Below are 21,614 nucleotides of genomic sequence, written 5' to 3' on the forward strand. Positions count from 1 at the left end.
CTTTACTTTTCAGAATCTGAAACAAAAGATAACCCAGCCAAGAAGCTGAGAGGCCTGGGACCTTTCTGCTCTTGTCTTTTTTCGCTTATACAAAACTCATTCGAAGGAAAGAAACCAGAAATGAGGGAACTAAGAGAGGGAGAAACAGGAGGGAATATTTTATTTTTTCCTTAAGTATATGTTCTGTTTGTTAAAAGATTCATGCATCATACAAACCAAGGGCTTAATCTCCTCTTGATAACTGGTATACTCCCACTGACCCTAATGAAAAAGAGTTACACATTTTTTGATACAACACTAGTTGTTGTTCCCCTCACCCCCAATTAAAAACAACAACAACAACAACAACAACAACTGTGGTGCTGAGAACATGGCTTTAAATATTTCTCAACGTTCCACTAACACTAGAAACCACTCTAGCTTCTCTCATGGTTTATTATGATATCACCAAATCCCTGCTATGTATTTACAGCCTGCTAAGTCCTAATTACCATTTACTTTAAGATCATAAATGTTTTTTTGGCAACTTAAATGGACAACTAATATTACCGGTTGATGGACTGAGGTGCTGCTCATGGATGGTAAAATGTATTCTTGCCCAAACTTCAGTTCATTTGTCAGATATTTTATGCTACTATCCTTTCAATGATTCATGTACCTTTAATAATATCTGTAATTCAGAATTGTGCTGTTGATAGCCAACAGCACAATGCTTGGCTGCATTATCTCTTTCTTTCACAGCACAACAGAGAAGAGCGCAGTCCAACTGAGGATGGTCTTCAGGACGCTGTTGGAATCAGACTGTCTGGCAAACACATCCAGAGCTGTTTCTCAAACCACGTGACATGTTCTCACTGCCACCGTGCCTGCAGCGTCATTCACGAGCATCCCAAAACGCGCTGTACACATTTAAATGGTAAGGACAGTAGTTTGGACAATGAGCCTTTTTCCAATGGTGCTTCAGCTTTTATCAGTTATGCAACACAACACGGACGTGAGCCTTCACCTTTGCTTTTTTTTGCGCACCGCTGGTGTACACTCCCTTTTAGAGCAGTGTTTATTTCCTTTTGCTTAGCTTAAACCCAAGGCTAGGGCAGGTTGTTCTAATCTAGACAACCTGAAGGATTCTATCTCAGCCAATCACCTTCACCTCGGCAAATTTCTAAAGACTAGTTTTACCCAGGACTCAGTTTGCCAGGTTACTTCATCACTGTGTTGGGCCAGTTGGTAGTAAAAACAATTACCCCTTTCCTCACCCGACTGGGATCTGTGTTTAGAAACTGTCCCGCGTCCTCACCCCCAAATGGGAGCTGGGGATGAAGCCAATCATGTGAGTGCAGGCATCTCAAAGGTAAGAGTCATGTCTTTATTCTACTGTTCGTACAGCATCTAATCTATTGGTGCTTAATTAACTCTGTAACGGACACACAAAAGGGGCAGGTGCACGGTGGGTTATTTTCAGACTTCGCATCTGTGTGGCAGTTATACTTCTGAGTCTATAGGTTAATTCAGTGCAACTGGTTCCAACCCTCCCTGGCCTGCTGTTGACATGAGGCTTGCCATAGTCCGGGCAGGTCTCACTGCTCTCAATAACCTAGGCTGGGCTGTTGCCCAGGAGAAAAGCCTCAAAGGAAATGACTTTAGTGTGGTCTACACTAGGAGTACCCAACTCAATTTTAGGTGATACACGGATAAACATTTTTTTTAATTTTAAGAACTATGTATTTATCTTCACTGTTATTTATAGCAAGTGATATAGGTTTTCTATTTGCAGTAGTGATATAAAATTTCCTATTAAAGTTGGTTAAGTTAAAAAAAAGCAGTTAAAGAAAAAATATTAACTAAATTATAAAATAGGGAGTTATCGACATGAGAAAAATTTTGACATCGGTTTACAAATGGCTAAAGTCTAAGATATCCTAATTTAAGGCCTAAGACTTTAATAATGCTCCATTTATCAAGTGCTTTATTGTGCCAGACACTGTCTTAAGTACCTGGAATTCAATATGTTATTAAATCCTACAACATCTCTGTGAGGTAGAAATTATTATATGGATTTTTTTAAATGAGCAACCCAGGTTCAAGTTTAGGTCTGCCAGACTCCTACCATTACATTATTCTGCCACCAGGTACAAGATTTAAAGCCTCATCATGCAGTCATTCACCCAGTGTATGTATTGAGCACCTACTACATGCCGGACGATATTTTAGAATAAAAATTGGGGTGAGGGAGGGATCCTCATTCCCTTCCCAGTAAGTAGTTTAGTCTAGCAAACGGCAGATGGGGTCTTGATCAGCATAAAAAATAAAATATTTCTCATCTTGGGCTTCAACTCAGGCTCCCAGGAAATAGGCCAAATTTAGACCATAAACAATATGCAGAGCTCCCTTAGTAAAAGACAAAAAGCCATTATTTTATAAATATTTAGAATACTGAACATGAGATTGATTCACATAAGAAACAAATTGTCGTTAGAAGTGGCCACTGGGGACTTCCCTGATGGTCCAGTGGTTAAGACTCCGTGCTTCCACTGCAGGGGGTGCAGGGTCGATCCCTGGTCAAGGAGCTAAGGTCCCACATGCCGTGTGGCCAAAAAAAAAAAATGTGGCCACAGGGTTGATGTGATAAAAAGGCTTTCAGAAAAATCCTTAGGCAGGCCTCATTTTATGAAACGCGATATATAAAAATTAAGCCATAGAGAACGTATTTACATTACAACAGGGGGCTCTACTTCACCACGAGGAGTTTTCAGAGGGCTTCCTAAACGGGAAGTAACTACTAAAGTTATAATGTATACACAGCATATCTCAATCATCCAGACAGGAGCAAATAAGAATTACCCAGTGCCCATTCCTGCTGTCAAAATTAATAATTTGAAAATAAAAAAATACATGACATGAGAGAGGCATGCTCGTTCTTGCCACACATGCATGAACACCGAAAATCCTTGTACCTGAAAGCAAAAACCCCATCAACCTTGTGGGGTGGACACATATCATTTTCATTTTTCTTCATAGCACAACAATTCCATACTCTTTAACGAGAATCAACCAGCAGTCTTTAACCAAGAGTTCAAAGACCGGTTTCAGGAAGGGGTCCATGAGTGTCATTCGAATGTCATTCCAATTTTGCGGATGTATTTTCTGGGTGGGGAGTCCATAGCGTTCTCTAGATTCTCAAAGTTTTCTGTGCCACATGCCCAAAGGTTAAGCACCATCAGAAGAGGCCCATCCAATCACCTCTCCTCCCTGTCACATATGCACGGGCTTCTACGAAAATGCAATAAATAAAACTTGGTGGTAATCCCTGATGGGTGGCTTTTTGGGCAGAGTGATAAGTAATAGGCACTGGAAAAGTATTTCCTAACCCTTTTGATCATCATAGACTCCTTTCAGAATCAGATGAATGTTATGTATGGGCTTCTGAGAAAATGTGTGCTTATATCCAGAATTATGCATGAAGATTTGGGGGTTTAGGCACCCCACAAAAATGTATCTATCAGTCCTTAATTAAGAATTAATGACTCAGATGATTCCCCAGCAGAATATTCAGGCATATGACTGATCGCCTAAGGCTATAGTTTTTGTGTGTGTGGGGGCAGCTGGGGGTAGTTGACGATTATCCGTAAACCTCCTGTCAAACCGTGAACCTGCGATCTATGATCCTATACCCTCCCGATCTCCACTCTTAGATTCAACCGGAGAAGTTTTATTCAGCTAGAAAGCTCTGCCCGGGGTAAATTCTCAGATTTTGTGAGATCCATTCTAACACTGCCTTTGGGAGAAACTGTTTTCTATGAATTGATCTGATTAACCACACTAGCCCCATTTGCAACCATGAACAATGTAACCACGTAGAAAGCTGACGTTTTCATGGAAAAGTTTCGTCATCTGCAATCTAAAATTGCTAACTTTTTTCGTAGCTTGTAGGTAACACAAGCTAAGAATACGTCATCAAAATATTGCTTTGATGCATCAAGGACACCCAATGAGAGGGTAAAGACTTAACATCTTGAGTTTCAACTGATATCCCTGTATCGCCAGAGCACGCATCGGTAGGTATGAAGTCTCCATAGTTATGAAACAAGTGACACTATAAAGCCAAAGAAATCAAGAAAGAGCCTTAAGTTTAATTATCTTCCCTTCAGCATCTCCGAACACTTTCTGGGTGGAGGTGCTAAAGCTTTGGCAAAATACTAGGGATTTCAATGAGGGATATGTAGAGTATGTATTTCTTGTGCTAACCAGATGAGCTTGATATGAACCACTAGGTATTTATTAGAGCCAATGAAAGGTCAGCATCTAACATCAAGCACAGGAATTCTATCTAGAAAGCCAACTTTGCACCAAATCCAAGCTCGTAGTGGGATAAGTAGGCCCTCCAAAAAGAAGATCTAAGCCAAAAATGACCACGATCGTCTTCAAGCCTAGTAATATCCTGGAAGACCAGTGATCACATGGGATGGGAATCTCCTCATTTATTTAACAATCAGACGAGACGACTACCAAAGGAACAGCGGTCATCATCCCTGCTCTTTAAGCACTTACAAGTTTGCTCACACGCAAGACCCACTCAGGAACCTTCTTCCATACTGCCAGTGCCCTCTGCTTACACCTTCACCTAGGCACTGGCTAAACACTACCTTATCACCTAGCTGTGCTGTCCACCCCGCTACACCATGAGTTCCTAAGGGCAGGGACTAGGTCTCTTTCATCTTCATCTTCCTTCTACAGCAAATACCAGACACCTACTTTAAAAGGTTTGGCTAAACATCACAGCTGTCCAAATCTCTCTAGATCAGCACTGTCCAATATAAATATAATGTGCACCATATATATAATTTAAAATTTTCTAGTAGCCACATTAAAAAAATAAAGGAAAAGGTAAAATTAATTACAATAATCTATTTTATTTAACCCAACATATCAAAATATTATTTCAACGTGACCAATATAAAAATTATTGATACGTTCTTTTTTAAGCTAAGTTTTTGAAACCAGGTGTCTATTTTACATTTACAGCACATCCAATTTGCAGGCTAAATATTCAATAAAGTGATGTAGTCCTACCAAAGCAATAAAGTTATGTTTAACCAAAAAATATTTTACACTGCTTTAGTTTTTAATTTTATACTGAAATTAATTAAAATTAAATAACATTAAAAACTCAGTCTCTCTGTTAAAGTAGCCACATTTCAAGGGCTCAGTAGCTACGTGTGTGGGACTTTCCTGGTGGCACAGTGGTTGGGAATCCACCTGCCAGTGCAGGGGACACGGGTTTGATCCCTGGTCCGGAGGATCCCATATGCGGTGGAGCAACTGAGCCCATGTGCCACAACTACTGAGCCTGTGCTCTAGAGCCCGCGAGCCACAACTACTGAGCCTGTGTGCCACAACTACTGAGCCTGCACTCTAGAGCCTGTGTTCCGCAACAAGAGAAGCCACCGCAATGAGAAGCCCATGCACTGCAACGAAGAGTAGCCCCTGCTCACAGCAACTAGAGAAAGCCCGTGTGCAACCAAAAATAAATAAATAAATATTTTTAAAAAATAGCTATATGTGATTAGTGGCTACCATGCTGGACAGCACAGTTCTAGGCTACTTAACAGCAGTTGATAAAGCAACTTGCTAAATACTGTACACGGCGTAAGATCTTATTTTTAAAGCAAAACAATTTACACACATACACACACAGATAACTGGAGGAATAACTACCAATCATTAGCAGTGTGTTAATTCTGGGAGGAGTGGAATCAGAGAGCAGGTGAAGAAGTACTTTTGCTTCTGAAAGGTTTAAATTTTTTTGTATAAAAAGTAAAATTAAGGCCGGAAACCAGATTGAAGTATTGCCTTTTCTTTAAATAGAAAACATAGATAGTTACACACGGAGAGCAACAGGGACAACTTAGATGTCTTTAGATAAGAGCTACCAGACAGGTGGGAAAGCCAGCAGTCACGCTGCGTAAGGAATGTGGATTGAGACTATTGGTGTTTGACCTGGAGAATGGAGCACTGGAGGCGGGGGCAGTTTTTTTCAAATACTTGAAATGCTGTCAAGATCAAAAATTTGATTTGTTCTCTGCTGTCTCGAGAATAGAACTAATAACAATAGTACATCATTAATACAGTCGTTTGTACTATAAACCAGACTTTTGTGATTTAATTCCTCCGAAGAAAGAATGTCTAGCACAGGGATGGATCAAAGATGGAATGGAACTGTAAAGTCATGAGTTTCCTCAATCACTGAAAGCACTGAACAGTCAACTATTTTCAGCAGAGGACATTTAAGAAGTAGTAAGTTCAGGAAAAGATGTCATAACTAGAGTTTTGTAACTAGATTATCAACCCTGAGATTTTATTATTGTATGAGATTTACCAGTATCCAAAGGGCGCGTGTGAGATTATTACAGATTATTACAGATGTTCACCCAACATCCAACTTTCCTCTCCTTCCAAGAATGCTGTATGATTGTATATACTCACCTCTTGGAAGGAAAACATGACCATGGAATTAATTACTTTGTTGATTAATGAAATACGAGTAGAAGCCCATGCCTGTTACTTCATGTTACTATATTTAGGTTGCAACTGTCCACTTTACTTTCTTGGGGAAGAAAATAGCACTTTGCAAGGTTTACTTTTCTAAAGGAAAGAAGAAAGAAAACCAATGTTCTTGACTAAATGCTCCCCCATATGTAATCTAATCTAATCTTTCCCAGTCCTCTGAGACAGGTATTAACGCCGTTTTACAGATAAACAAACAAAGCAGAATTAAAAAATTTAAGGTGACACAGCTTACGGAGCAAGGATTTGAATTCAAGTCTGTCTTACTTTAAAGTTCATGACACAAACGTTTAGTACAGTGGTCAAAAAGAAGCCACCCGAATATGGTAGGTTCTGTGTTTGCTCATTCTTCTAAATCTTTGATTGAAAACATTAATACAAAACAATGGAAACTAAATGAGCATTCTCAATTTAAAAAAAAAAAGAGAAAGAAACCCACACAGAGGCTGCACATGTGAAAGCCTGTATTTACACACAGCCATCATGTGATGGGTAATTAGCCAGGTAACTATAGGTTTTTCTCTGCTAGAAAAGTATACGTTTCATCATGCTTTGAAATCTGCCTTATTATCAGCGCTGCTATGAAAACAGTGTTTTATTTCTTATTGAGTGAATAGGCCAGGCATAAAGCATTGTTTTTGTAGAGCCTAACAGAATACTTCCCTTGTGAACCAAAGAAGTAGAATGAGTAGTTGGAAGATGGGGAATATCCTCCACCATGATTAGCGAGTAACCATTTTAAGGGAGGTGAGGATTAAAACAGTACAATTGTCTAGAATAAGAAGTATCAGATGTCTTGCTAAAACCATCTCCTTAATCCCCTGTCACCTAAAGAAGACCGATTACAAACAAGCTGATGATAATAAAAAGATAAGGGAGAGCAAGTCCAGTCTGGATTTGTTTACTTCCCTGCACATTTTTGTCACTGCTATAATCCTGACACATGAAAAACATTCCCTTGAGGAGGAGAGGAATTAACGAGTGCCAGTATTAATATGTAAATGTCCACACACAACAAACTCCTACACCACCACCAAAAATCCCTAGGCTGGCAAGCTAGCTTTGAGCATGTTCAAAAGCTCTCTTAGTAAGTTTCCTCGAATGAGTCTATAATGGAGGATTACAAATGAAGCCCAAAATAGTTAGAAACTAAATACCACAAGTACAGTCGTCCCTCAGTATCCGTGGGGGAATGGTTCCAGAAACCCCGCCAGGATCCCAAAATCTGAGGATGCTCCAATCCCTTATATAGAATGGTATAACATGCGCATATAACCTACACACATCCTCCCTTATACATCTGACCCTGGAACAATACGGATTGCAACTGCATGGGTCCACTTACGTAGGGATTTTTTTCAATAGTAACTACAGCACTACATGATCCAAGGTTGGCTAGATCCACGGATATGCAGAACTGGGAAAACAGAGGAATCACAGATGTGGAGGAACGACTATAAGTTATACCCAGAGTTTCCACTGTGCAGAGGGTTGGCACCCCAACCCCCTCATGGTTCAAGGGTCAACTGCACTTTAAATCATCCCTAGATTACTTATAATCCCTAATATGACATAAATGCTAAGTATATAGTTGCCAAAATGCAGCAAATTCAAGGTTTGCTTTTCGGAACTATCTGAAGGGTTTTTTTCTTTTCTTTTCTGAGTATTTTCCATCCAAGGTTGGTTGAATCCACGGATGCGGAACCTGCAGACATGGAGCGCCAACTGTACGTTGCTTCTCTTTCCAGGTACCAATGGGAAAGCCCCTCCACTAGAGGGTGTCCTAGGAAGTGCTAGGCAAGAACTCAAGTCAACCACTGAATCCACACAGGTGTCCTGACCATGCAGAGCAGAGAACGCCAGAAATTTCAGAGGAGGTTGATCATAAAAGTCGCATGTTGACTTAACCTACTAAATATAGCTGTGAAGTCAGAATGCCTACAGGATAGTTAGGACTGTTGCTGGGAAGATAAGACAAGCATATATATATAAAAAAAGAGACTGCATTATATTGCTAGTTATAGCGTAAGGTACTCAATCAGGTGGTAGAGACACTGAGTGTGATAAGGGCTCCATAAGCAGGGAAAATCCTTTGGGCAAGATGCCAAACAAGGGCTTCAGGGGCTTCAACTGAAACTTAAAGAAAAGAGATTTCCTTCAGGTAAGAGTCCTGGAAGGGGCATTCCAAGAATGAGTAAAGGCATGAGCCATACAAAACTCACGGGAGGGCTGGGGAGCAGGGTGTGGGTGCACGCGGTTAAAGAGAAAGAAGACCAAGCAGTTAGACGAGTTAGGCTAAAGCGAGAGGTGTACATAAGCGATAGGAGATAAGAGAGAGAGATAGGCTGTCTTCACATTCTGTGTGCACTTTGAGCTGCCAATTCCACCTCTACAAACGTATGAGGAAAGAGTCATGGACATGGGCAGAGTTACAAGAATTTCAGAGTTTGTGGGAAAACAGAAGCAAATGAAATGTCCAAACGGAAACACCTCTCTCATGAAACATTATGGCAGGCAGAAAGAAACAGAGTATTTTATAATATGGAGACACTGTCATAATACACCTGTACAAATTTAAATGGGGGGGAAGGATATGCATATGAATTTCATACCTATACACTCATTCATATACCTTGGCATACTGATATTAAAAATGCTAACAGCAGTTACTTCTGGGTGGGAGGAAAAGAAGCAACTTAAATTTTTCCACATTTTGTATCGCCTACATTTTCTAATATGAACACGGATAACACTGGCACTCAGAAAAACAACAACAATGAAAGATCGTTAATAAAAAAGAAAAAAACTGGAGGCTGGGACTGAACAGTTCACTGGATGCTTGCCTACAACATTTGTATCTTATCCAGGAGGCATGAGGGTATCGAAGAAAGGGGAGCTACTGGCTGAAAGCCAATATTTTTAAAGGGTCAGAAGTGTAAAAGATGTTAGAAATGATTAAAAAATTAAAAAGCAAGTGGAGAGGTCCAAAGAAAGAGGCCAGGCACATTTGGGAGAACAAAGACAGGCCACTTCATCCCAGCATACTAACTGAAAACACACAGGGCAAAGCAACTAGGAAAACCCCAAATCGACAGCACTGTTTGCTCAGCCCCTACTGTGCATGAAGCACTTGTAAAGCTTCTGAAACCCCACTATTATTCCAATCTGTCCTAAATAAATATATTCATTAAAATGGGGTAGAAGTCCAAACCTCAGCTTTCCTCAACAGTGGACCTGTACAAACTACAGACTTAAACACATAATGTTAGAGGAGAGAAGAGGGGTGGATCTTTGACACTTAGGAAAATTAGTGTTTTGCAATAAAACCTCACATTTCAAGTACTCTAAAAGACAAATGAGGGGCTCCCCTGGTGGCGCAGTGGTTGAGAATCCGCCCGCCAATGCAGGGGACACGGGTTCGAGCCCTGGTCCAGGAAGATCCCACATGCCATGGAGCAACTAAGCCCGTGAGCCACAACTACTGAGCCCATGTGCCACAACTACTGAAGCCTGCGCGCCTAGAGCCCACACGCGGCAACAAGAGAAGCCACTGCAATGAGAAGCCTGCATACCGCAACGAAGAGTAGCCCTCACTCACTGCAACTAGAGAAAGCCTGCGCGCAGCAACAAAGACCCAACGCAGCCAAAACTAAATGAATAAATAAATAAAAGTTAAAAAAAAAAAGACGAATGAGCAGTTGGGAAGAATCAGCATCAGTACTAAAGAGAATTAAGCCTAGATGCCCAAATCAAACACCTGCTCACAAAACCCTCTGGAAAAGCCCCATCAATTCACATGTTGGATGTATGTGCTTTTGGGTTCCAAGGTGATGCCATCGTGATAACAGCTATAATAATGGCCTACAGTCAGTAATCATGCAGTGGCTAAAGAGATGAGAGCTGGAAAGTAAAGAAAAATATTTTAGAGGTACAACAAAAGGAGAAAAGAATTTTACATTTCCAACGGAAGGGGAAATGTTGAATCAAGCTTCATTTTTAAAGCACATTTGAGGTGCGATGTTGCACTGTTCAAGGATGCTTAACAGACCACGTGGACCAATCAGGTTTGTTCCTCACAGTAGACTCCTACCACCAAATACAAATGGAAGTATTGCTCCAAGTGTGCCTATCTATCTATAATACCAGATATTTATGAGCTTGCAAGAAGCCAAGGATGCCTAGAAGACTTTTTCCAAAAGACCCTGGGTATGTAACCAGAAACTAAAGGGGACATATATATTAGCAAGGGACTCAGACCGCAGCTGAATTTCTTTCATCTTTGGTAATCTTCCCATCAGATGGTGACTACCACAGCTTTTTCACTGTGATATTCACATTTTTATTAATGAGACTGAAACAAAAGTATGGGTTGGTTGCCTTCTCCATCATGGTCTTTTTTTATCAAAGGTATTGGCCATACACCAGAAAACAGAGAATGAAAAAAAGCAAGAACAGCTAGAGTCCAGGAGGATGATAATGAACTAAACTAACACATATGATAATTTAGGGAAGACGTGTGTGCTGGTCTTTTATCTTATTTGATCAGAGCAGCTTAAACAAAGCTGGACACCAAGCTGGTATTCAACTGTGGATCTTTATTGAGGCAATAATACTACAGTCCTACCCTAAATGCTACAATATACAACTATAGGAATTGCAGAAACTTGAAAGGCACGGCAATGATATTGAGCCACAAAACCTCCTGCCACGTTAGTTGACAATGATGTTCATTAGATAGTAGTCTACATTTAACACTACTGTTTAAAAAAAAACACAAGCAAAAACAGAGGTAACTAAAATTCAGGAGGTATAGTGGTTGAATAACATCTTTTCCCTCCTTTTTGCCCTAAGGAGTAGAAAAGTCAAGGCCATACAGCTTCAGGGAAGAGATTCCGAGAGTTTTGCCCGTGTCATTCCTACCCGGAGGGTGCCAAGCCTGACGCATGTGCCATGGTTCTCTTCCAACAATGGGTAAGTTGGTATAAAAGAACCACCAAAGTGTGTCCTGAGATGAGTGACCAGGATGGGGAAGGATTCTGAAACCACATCCTGGTGGAAAATTGAAAAAATTGGGATTTGGCTAAAACAAGCCAAATAAGGACAGAACTGAGGACTATTTCAAGGAAAGGGGGAGAGGAAGTATCAACTGTACCAGTGTCCAGCCTGACAATTCTATGAAGCGCTCCCCAAAAAGCATGAGTTTCTTACCTTGTTCAAACACTGTATCCAGGAGGTGAATACTAGTAACCTGAATACTTAAAAATAGCACTTAAGTTCCAATTGCACTTTTTTCTTACTTCTGCCCCAACATCTCCAATTCTAAAAGTAAGAATAAAGTCTTATATTCTATGGACTTCTCTTCAGTTGACTATCTAACCTTCAGTCCATTATTAAAAGATCTGAATTTGGTGTCCTAGAAAGTGTTCATCACTCTAGGAAACACTAGAAGATCTGCAAGTCAACAGAAATTCCAAATGGAAGGGTTTTAACTTGGAATGAGCCTTCCTGAGTGATGGCAGTATGATATCTAGACAGCAATATCAATGACCAGCTGTTGACTGGTTCACACGTGGTTAGGTTTCACAGACTTCCCTTCCAGCAGGTGTAGCCGAGATGGCTGAGTGCAGACAACATACATCGTTGTTTACTCAAGACACTTTTTACATGTTCATTCTACCATTATTTTAGGACAGTCTTCAACTACTTGATTACATGGCCAAGCTGAATTTTAACTTTGAAATGAAATGGAATAACCTCCTGCCTATGTTCCCAGATCCTTAGAAAATGGCCTGTCACTAAGTTGTTCTAAAGCTTTGGATGTCTCGGGTACAGACTCTTGGAAGTGTGAACTTGCTCCTGTCAAAGGTTCTCTGGGCTGTCACTTTACAATGAAATGAAGCAGCCTCTTGAAGAAACAGCCACGTTGGCACGTGGACAGCATGCTTCTCCTGTGTTCACTGTGCTAGAATTAGATTCTTTAAAGAATGCATGGTTCACACCACAATATTGTCAGAGAAGCTTGTGAGAAAATCCTTTGGAAATTATCTTTACAAATTTTTGATAAGCCTCAAGTGTAACTGATTTCTATTTTGAACTCAAGGAGGCCAAATCTGTTTCAGTGAAGAGGGCCTTCTGTAGGGATTCCTCATGATACCCACGAACAGAATAATTCAACAATATATCATCCCCAAAATTTCCCAAGTTTCTATCTTAAGAAAAAAATAGTATAGCTAGCTCGGCAATGGAAGTTAAAATATAAACAACAAATACCCTGAGAAGACTGTTTAATATATACATACAAAATTTACATCTAGGAAGGAAGGAAGGAAAGAAGAGAAGGATTGGCTTAGTGAGAAGCATGTCTTCCATCTTAAGAAGTTCATCAGATGTCTCTGGTGAAAAATACTTCCTATGACAAACTGTCAGCACCTTAGCGTACTTCTTATTAGAGACATTTATACTGTTCTCTTCAACACAAATCGAGAATCCTTCCCGTATCCACATCCCAGGAAGCAGCTTGACATATCAAACTCAAAACGAAGTTGAAACAACCATTTGAAATACAAGGCCTCCAGAATTTCCAAGCAAAGACTATAGTCAATTTCTAACTAAAAGTACTGGAGAAGACATTTACACCACTGGCCACTTGTGGCCCAGCTTATTTTGACAGAATGTAAGGGGAGAAACTTTATATAAAATATAAATACATATCTCTATATAAACATATAAAATATATATTTATATTCTTTCTCCATATAGTTGTATATATAATATATACAAATATATACATATAATATATATACAAATAAAAGAACCTGAAGGATTTTAATAACAGCCTTCTACTGAGGCAGACAGTAAGAGTGTAAACCCTGCCCCAAATAACTAGAACATGTGATGAGGGAAATTCACAAGAGACAAATTAGCTCATTTTATACCACCTAGCTCCCTATGATATGGAATCGCCTTCTTGTAATAATAATGATAATACCATCTTAGACGTCAGTACCACAGATGCTTCCACGGATATTGATCTTTTTTCTCCATTGACCTTCTCAGAAATCCAGCGAGATAAACAAAGTACACACTATGACCCATTTCACACACGAGGAACCCGAAGGTGTAAACACACAGTGACTTGTGCCGTGAGTGACAGACCTTCAGGACAGGCAGAGGCAAGATTCTCCTGACCTCCCAGCCACTGCTCCTTCACCACCACCATGCTGTCTATTCCCCAAAGTACAGTAAAAGTCCCAGCAGCAGAAGGGACAGGGGAAGGCACTCTTTCTCCATCTGACGGGACTTTAGAAACAGAAACTGAACTGAGGGAACCTGAGGGAACCCCCAGCATTAAATTCACCCACACCCACATCTTTTGGTCTCTTTTCTTGATTTCAGCTCACACTCCCCTATCTTTTCTTTTTCTAGAGACATATTTGGAGATGAAACCATTCAAAACTGCCCATCCACAGACAGTTTGTGGCAGCGTAATTGACAATGCGTCTGCTGCAAAAAAATGAAAATGCTGTTTTAATAACCTTGGCCTAAAATACATTCTATTGTATGCCTCAAAGGGTTTCAATAAAAAGTCAACCTGTAGAGACATATTTTCTTGGCTTAAACAACAATCCAAAGCATATAAATGTAGTCCAACTATAATGACATATTTATAGGCCAATAAACCTTACACTGCAGCTTTCATACTTCACTTAAAGGAACTCTGTAAGAAGCAGTGTTATATAAAATAATTTGATTTCTTTTCAAACTATAGCCCAAGGAATAAAAAATGCAAGTATGCTATGTTTAACTGATAGTGTTTATATTCCTTAGCTGTTAAAAGTTTTGTAAAATGAAATAATTCTTCATTTGACTAGTTCCAACTGCCATACCAAATATGGGTATCAGGTCCACTTTATAACAAAAGCTAAGTACTGTAATTCTGAAGACAAAAATAAATAACTAGAGGCTTGTGTAGTGAATGATTTAATCAACCCGATTCTTCTGGAAAAACAGGTTCCTGTGTTCGTTATGCTTATGAATAATACATTCCTTAACCCTTCTATTTTAACATAGTTATTTTTTCTTTCTTCCTTTTCTATAAACGTCAGTATGAAACTGTCTGAAAAAAGGTAAAATGTCTCACTGAGTAAAGTCACAATCTGAATCGGTTTCATACTGAACTTTCTTTCTGTGAAAAGGACAAAGGGGAGGGAAGGGGATGAATGTACTCTCACACCTCAGAAGTGTTTTTTAAAGATTGTTAGTTTCCCCACTATCTAGAGCTGCAGTTTCAGTCACCATTTACCATCTTAAATGAAAATGCCATAGGTTTTTAAAAAGCAAACATGACCTCCGCAAATATTGTCCTTGAAGGGGAAAGGGATAAAAAAAATGAAAGAGTTGTGATTTGAGTCACAGCAGTTATTGGAAGCTGCCATTTGGGGCAGAGTTTCTCTTTGTGGAGTATTAATTTGTTGGCAGACACACATTTGTGAGAACATTCTTGTTTTTTTACTATTCAGAGAGACAGGAAGTGACACAAACTGGGATTAAAGGGAACTTATTCTACCTAAACACTCAGCAAGAAGAGTTCTTTGATTAGCTTTTAGATGGTAAAATCCCTTCTTTAAGAGTCAACCGAATTATTTTGTTATTATTGATGTTTTAACATGATGAAATAATTCAGCTAAAAAAGATAACATATTGCAGTTTTACTTTATCCACAGAAAGGTGAGATGGCTCCATTCTTTGCTTACTTCCACTAGAAAAAAAGAGGGAGGGTCTTAAGTAATCTCAGAGTTCATCTTCTTGCCCTGGTAGGAACAATGAGGAGTTGGAAGGGTTTTACAGAAGGAAAAACCTAATAAGTGTGTGAACTTCCATTAACAATGTGGTACTGGAAGTGGTTTCAGTGTGGCCAAGAGAAAGAGAGATAAGAAAACCACTGTGTAGAAAGAAAAGTACAGACAACAAATATTTTGATGTTGCAGACAGAGAAAGGAAGGGGTTGAAGAGAAAGTTGCTGGGACAGGAATGCACACAGCAAATGACATCCCCTATATCCCCAATATAAATCCTCACAATGTAGGCTTGTAAACCTTAGATCAAGCAGATAATGGAAACTCATTACATTAAGGAAAGTTTTTGTTTCTCTTTCCACATTATTACAACACAGTGTGCATTCCAATTACAAAAGCTATTTGTCTCAAATTCCCCACAGTTCATACCAACTGAGTAGAATTTCAAGGCTCCAAATTCTATCCTTAAAGGGGTATTTTACATTAAAAAAAAAGAAAAGAAAAAAAAATACATGGTGTTTCTTATTCACCAGAGAGCTTCCCAATCAAATCTCCTGTTGCTTATTTTCCCTTCCTCTGCCCTGATCACTCACAGAGCTGTCTCCCAAATGAGATCCAAAGGGAAAAAAAAAAAAAAAAAAAAAAAAATCTGAATCACCTAGAGGTCCTTTTATCAGCACACGTTCTTTGGCCTTGCCTCAATCCTACTGAAAGAAGAATCTGGGGAAGCTGTACTCAGCAATCAGTATTATTTAAAAAATTTTCCTAAGTGAGTCTAATGAACAACAAGATTTAAAAACCACTAAGTACTTTGAATGTTCACTATAAACCAAATTCTTCTGGAATCAATTATTAAAAAGTTCAATTATGGACATTTTTAGAATTCAGGAAGATCAAAACCTCTAAATCTTTTGATGAAATTAAGAGGTTGGGTTTCTTTTCATTCATTAATAAACTATCAATTTTAAATACAAAACAACTCTTCTATAAATACTCTTGTTTATATGCACGACATCAAGCTTAACCATCTACACATCCTTTTGTTCCCCCATGGGTTTCCTGTTTAGTTTTTTATTAGTAACAGTATATTTCATAACTAAAAAAAAAATCAAACAAACAGAAGAAAGGTTTTAATGTTAAGGAAAACATAAGACAATAGCAATACAACTTAGATCATATATTAGGCAAGTAATACAACAGCTGTATTACTCAGCATTACCACATGTCAGAAGGCTAGTCATGGTGTGTTCACAAAATTGGCCATGTTAACAGCCTGTATAGGAAGATGATTAAAAAAAAATTCTTTAATTTTGAAATGAAAACCACTAGATTAATAATTTTCTCTAAATGGGCACATGACAATCAGGCCACCATGACCCAAATATTACTGCCTGACATCTACCAAAAGATGCCAGGAAACTGTTGATTGTTAAACTAAAAGAAAATATTAATGCTATTCCCAAAACACAGCACAGCTCATCACAAACCAGAATCACATGAAAGACAAGTCAGTTACGGGTGTTACTCAGTCTCTTTATGCCAATTAAAATAAAAAGTCTAGGTTTGTTGTAGTAGTTAAAATCTAGGTTAAAAAAAACCCAACAGGAAGTTGTTACATTAAGGCATAAAACTGGGCTATGAAAATCAGCATTGTGCTAGAACGAAAGAAAAAGATGCCTTAATATGTTAAAAGTGAAGTTCCTCTTTGCCTAAAGAGGAAATAAGTAGTCTAAATCAGAGGTCAACAACTGTGGTCTTGAGCAATGCTAGGAAAGTAAGTCAGTGAATGCCACAAGGAGTTACAAAGGAAAAAAAACAAGCAGGAAAGGACACAAAAAAGTCACTGGAGAAGAGAGTGTTGAGAAAAAGCAACAGAATTAATTATGGCGCTCCTCTCCATACACCAATATACACCAGTCACTGTGCTACCCCCTTTGTAGCTTACATCTCCCAGTGACCCTGAAAAGTTTCCAGGTTTTCCAGATGGGGAAGCTGCAGCTTGGAGGTTAAATTATTCGCCCAAGGCCACACAGCTAAGTAAGCAACAGAGTCAGGATTCAAACACTAAACGGAATAACTACTCCAAATCCCAAACCTATAGTGGAAGAAGGGAAGGAAGGAAAGAAAAAACCATATGGTTGATGGTAACCACTACACCCTGAAAACTCTGGGGAACCTATGCCGTGAGCTGTGAACCAGTAGTTCCCCTGCTCTGAAACTCTTCTCCTGCTCCACGTGAAGCAGCGCAATCTCTCTTCCTCACTTTGCCTTCCTTCCAACATAAAACAGGAAATTCTGATGTGGTGTTAAAAAATGTCATAGTATCTACTCAGAACAAATATTTAAACCCTCCACTAATTCAACTTTTGGTGCCTCGATTAAGTCTTATGCCTTGACAGCAACTGGAAGCTGCTAAACGCTGAGTGTTATTATATCACCCAGTTCCCAGCACAGGGTTCCACACAGACAAGGTCCTGTGATTCAACAGGTAACATCCATCCCTTCCACCCCCAGTCATCTGTCCATCCATATTCCCAGGTCCCTCTGAGGTTAAAGAAATTATATGCATATATGAATGACAGGGTTTCCAGAAAAACCTACAATAAAAAAAGTAGGTTACTGTATACGCCCACACATTAGATTTAGAAGTACAAACGATAATTACCAAGGTCAGCCTTTTCCTTGAGAACGTCTTTGAAGTTGAGTCCACTGTTCAAGGTTGACTGCCGGTACTTCAGCAGAGCTTCCTTCTGTCCATTCCTTCCCAGGGACTCCATTTTCACTGACCCAGCTTGAAGGCCACATCTCCACTTGGAGAAATCAGAATGTACCCACTTGACCAGGTCTTCAAGCTTCACAATCACCTTTTCGGAAACAGCAATGACTTCATCCTATAAGAGGTAGTGGCGGGAGAACAAAAAACATTATTGGTGGTTCTGAAGTAAATGATACGTTCTTCAATAAAGCCCATCTGAAACACCATTTGAGCGGCTGAACCTAATGTAAGCAGACAACGTGTTTTATTGGTGACAGAGAACCTTCAGAAACTCACTTCACTTCAATGGTTTTTCGCTGCTTGTGGTCTACTTGAGGAATAATTTATAGGATTTATTTGTTATGTGCTTAGAAAATGTCCAAAAATTGGACAGTAATTCTAATAGCCATGCTATTTGCCAAAGCTCACTCTCCCTTCTTTGACCACATGGGCGAAAGCTAATTTTTAGGTGCCATTAATTTTACAAAAGTAAAAAAGTGAGAACTAGATGACTAATGGTTAGTCTGTCTCTATATAAATGGTCTAAGTAAATCTGGGATTCTTGGAACTCTGACTCACCCCCAAATTCCTATGTTTATGGTACATTTTCCCTTGGCTTATACACAAATATTGAATTTAACTTTTGTCCTAAAATTAAATAAAACTGTGATGTAATCCCCAAAGAAATACTTCATAAATGTTATGTGCTTCCCACTGAAAGAAACTTACACATTCTCATGTTTCTTAAAAACTTTGTAAGTTGAGAAATGAACTGATTTTTTTCTTTTAATACGTATGGGGTAAGAGGCAAAGAGGGCAAGTGAGGAGAAAGCCTTTGAATCTGAGAAAAGTAGTTGAAACTTAAGTTTCTCCTACGGATCATAAATTTCAATTTCAAGCACCTTTAATTGCTTCCAGGAAACGACCAACTTTTCTGACTCAGAATTAATCCAGCAAGATATTTAATAGATATCCGTACACGGAGCAAAGGAGGGCCTCTCTTTCCCGAAGATTCTTTGGAAAAGGCTTAAGAAGATCATCTCGCTGGGTTTTAAGTTAAATTATTTGAAGCATTTGACATTTCAACTTGAACTGACTTCTTCCATTTCTTCTACTTCACATTTCTGAAGAAAGCTGAGCTGTGAAAACCCCTAAGCTTACAAAATCTTAGAAATATTTTTGACAAACAACAACAGGAAGATGTCTCTGAGCTATTAAACAAAGGGAATTCACAAGTGATTTGGGCTAATTTTGCTGTAAAACATGACTCTTTCCTCCTTCTCTCCCACCTACACACACACACACACACACACACACACACACACACACACACACACACACACACTCTACTCCAAAGCAAACAAAAAAGGGTTTATTAAGATAAGCTTCACACAATAAGAAGCCCCGGATTCAGTTTTTAAAAAATGTTTTAAGGTAGGATCTAAAATTTCACTTTTCCTCATCCAGTTCCAAGCTGCCTCTGAGAAGAGTTTGTTAGGCAGCAGCAAAATAACAAATACTCTATCAAAAATGAAAAGTAAAACTTCTGTAACGGAATCCTTTCTCTTATCACGATTAAATATGAACTTCCACTAAATGGGAGACAAAGTAGAAACTGTTTTTATTCTCTGCTCAAGAAAAAAAAAATGTTAATACTTTATATAAGCAACGGGGCATATTACAAAGTACCATTTCGATGGATGATTTCACTCAGATTCACTACACCATCCTCTCGAAATAAAAGATCTATAGTTGTCACGCATTTTATAGCTATTACATGGTGATTATTAAATGTCAGAATAAAAATTCAGGCTGGGTATTGTTTCACCAAATATGGTTCCCTAGAAGAGACAAGTTTGGAGATGAGTGTTATTTTCAAATAGCTCTAACTATGATCAAATGATTATCATTTCAATTACCAGTTGCTTCAGAACTTTTCCAAGAAATGGCATGACTAGCTCTGGCTGGCTTCCAGTACCCGCCGAACAAATAGTTTATTAACCGAGAGAAAATACAATCCTCATGATGTCATTGATGAATAAACCCATCTTTCAAGATCCAGTCTACAGGTTTAGTCCTCCCTCCTTCCTCTCTCTCTCTGAAACAGACCTTCTGAATATATACACAATGCATAAAAACAAATGCAGGAATTCAAATAAACATGTAGAAGCCGTAAACCCAAGTTTGGCTCAACTGTGAAACCACCAGTATGTTTCACTGTGGATTCACAGAGAAACTGGCCCTGCAACATTGTCCAACGCCAGGATTTAGAAGGAAATCTGATAAGCGGAGGAGGGGGAAGCAAAAAACCAACCCCCAAACCAAAATAGCCAACATATATATAGAAAATGTCTCAGGAAACATTACTTTGTACACACAATGGCATAAATCACATGTTCGTATTTACTATTCTGAGGCAGTTGCTGACTAAAGTTCCTAATACTCACCATTCTTGGGCAAGTCTCTATGTCTAAGAAAAGAATTTCAATAAGCTCATCTCATGATTACATTAGCGCTCTGCAAACCGAGAATTGGCTCTAATGCAACCCAAAAGGAACACAAAGAAATACACCTTGTTATTCTATTAATGCTCTTTGGCTTTTCAATTAACCCAGAGCCTAATCAATATTTATGTAGGCTGCGTTGGGATACTTTCTAAGTCCATATCCCCTTTCATCATTGTTTCAAACTGCCCATTTCTGTTGTTTGGATTTTGTTTCTCCCACTGCATAATAACAGCATACTCAATCACAGACTCCTCTAAGTCAGAGGAGATCCTCTGGTCAAGAAGTCATGTATCAGCCAGCCTATGTGTATGGCTGGCCTCTCCAAGTGTTGTAAGTCCCAAGGGAAACTTGGGACTCCCCTGGTGGCGCAGTGGTTAAGAATCCGCCTGCCAGTGCAGGGGACACGGGTTTGACCCCTGGTCCAGGAAGATCCCACATGCCACAAAGCAACTAAGCCCATGCGCCACAACTACTGAGCCTGCACTCTAGAGCACGCGAGCCACAACTACTGAGCCCACGAGCCACAACTACTGAGCCCACATGCCACAACTACTGAAGCCCACATGCCTAGAGCCCGTGCTCCGCAACAAGAGAAGCCACCACAATAAGAAGCCTGTGCACTGCGACAAAGAGCAGCCCCTGCTCGCCGCAACTAGAGAAAGCCCGTGCCCAGCAACGAAGACCCAATACAGCCAAAAATTAATTAATTACTTTTTAAAAAACCAATTGGGAAACTTTACACAAAGTCTCCTGACTTCTATCTTCTCTTATAAAATAAAATAAAGGCTTATCTGGGGAAAAAAAGAGAACAAAAAAACTCCTCAAAACAAAAAAGTTGAAACTGAGTAGAGGTTGCTTTCTTTAGATGAGATGCAAGTTCTCTAGTCTGCCACTGACCCCACCGTTCCTATCTCCTTACACTCAGTCCACCGTTCCTTTACCTGCCTGGACCCTCCGGCAGGCACCCACCATTTAAATAAACGTCCACACCCT

The 21,614-nt window shown here is 39.4% G+C and overlaps 1 protein-coding gene across 1 annotated transcript in view; it reads right to left on the bottom strand.

Moving 5' to 3' along the window:
• ARID5B (AT-rich interaction domain 5B) overlaps positions 1 to 21,614 on the bottom strand; it is a 189,637-nt gene that overhangs the window by 140,930 nt on the left and 27,093 nt on the right. Inside the window, exon 3 of the mRNA XM_060034940.1 lies at positions 18,025 to 18,250. Coding sequence (XP_059890923.1) covers positions 18,025 to 18,250 — 226 coding nt within the window. The remainder of the gene's footprint in view (positions 1 to 18,024; positions 18,251 to 21,614) is intronic.

The sequence above is a fragment of the Delphinus delphis genome, chromosome 16 (assembly GCF_949987515.2).
Source record: "Delphinus delphis chromosome 16, mDelDel1.2, whole genome shotgun sequence".
NCBI classification, from domain to species: Eukaryota; Metazoa; Chordata; class Mammalia; order Artiodactyla; family Delphinidae; genus Delphinus; species Delphinus delphis.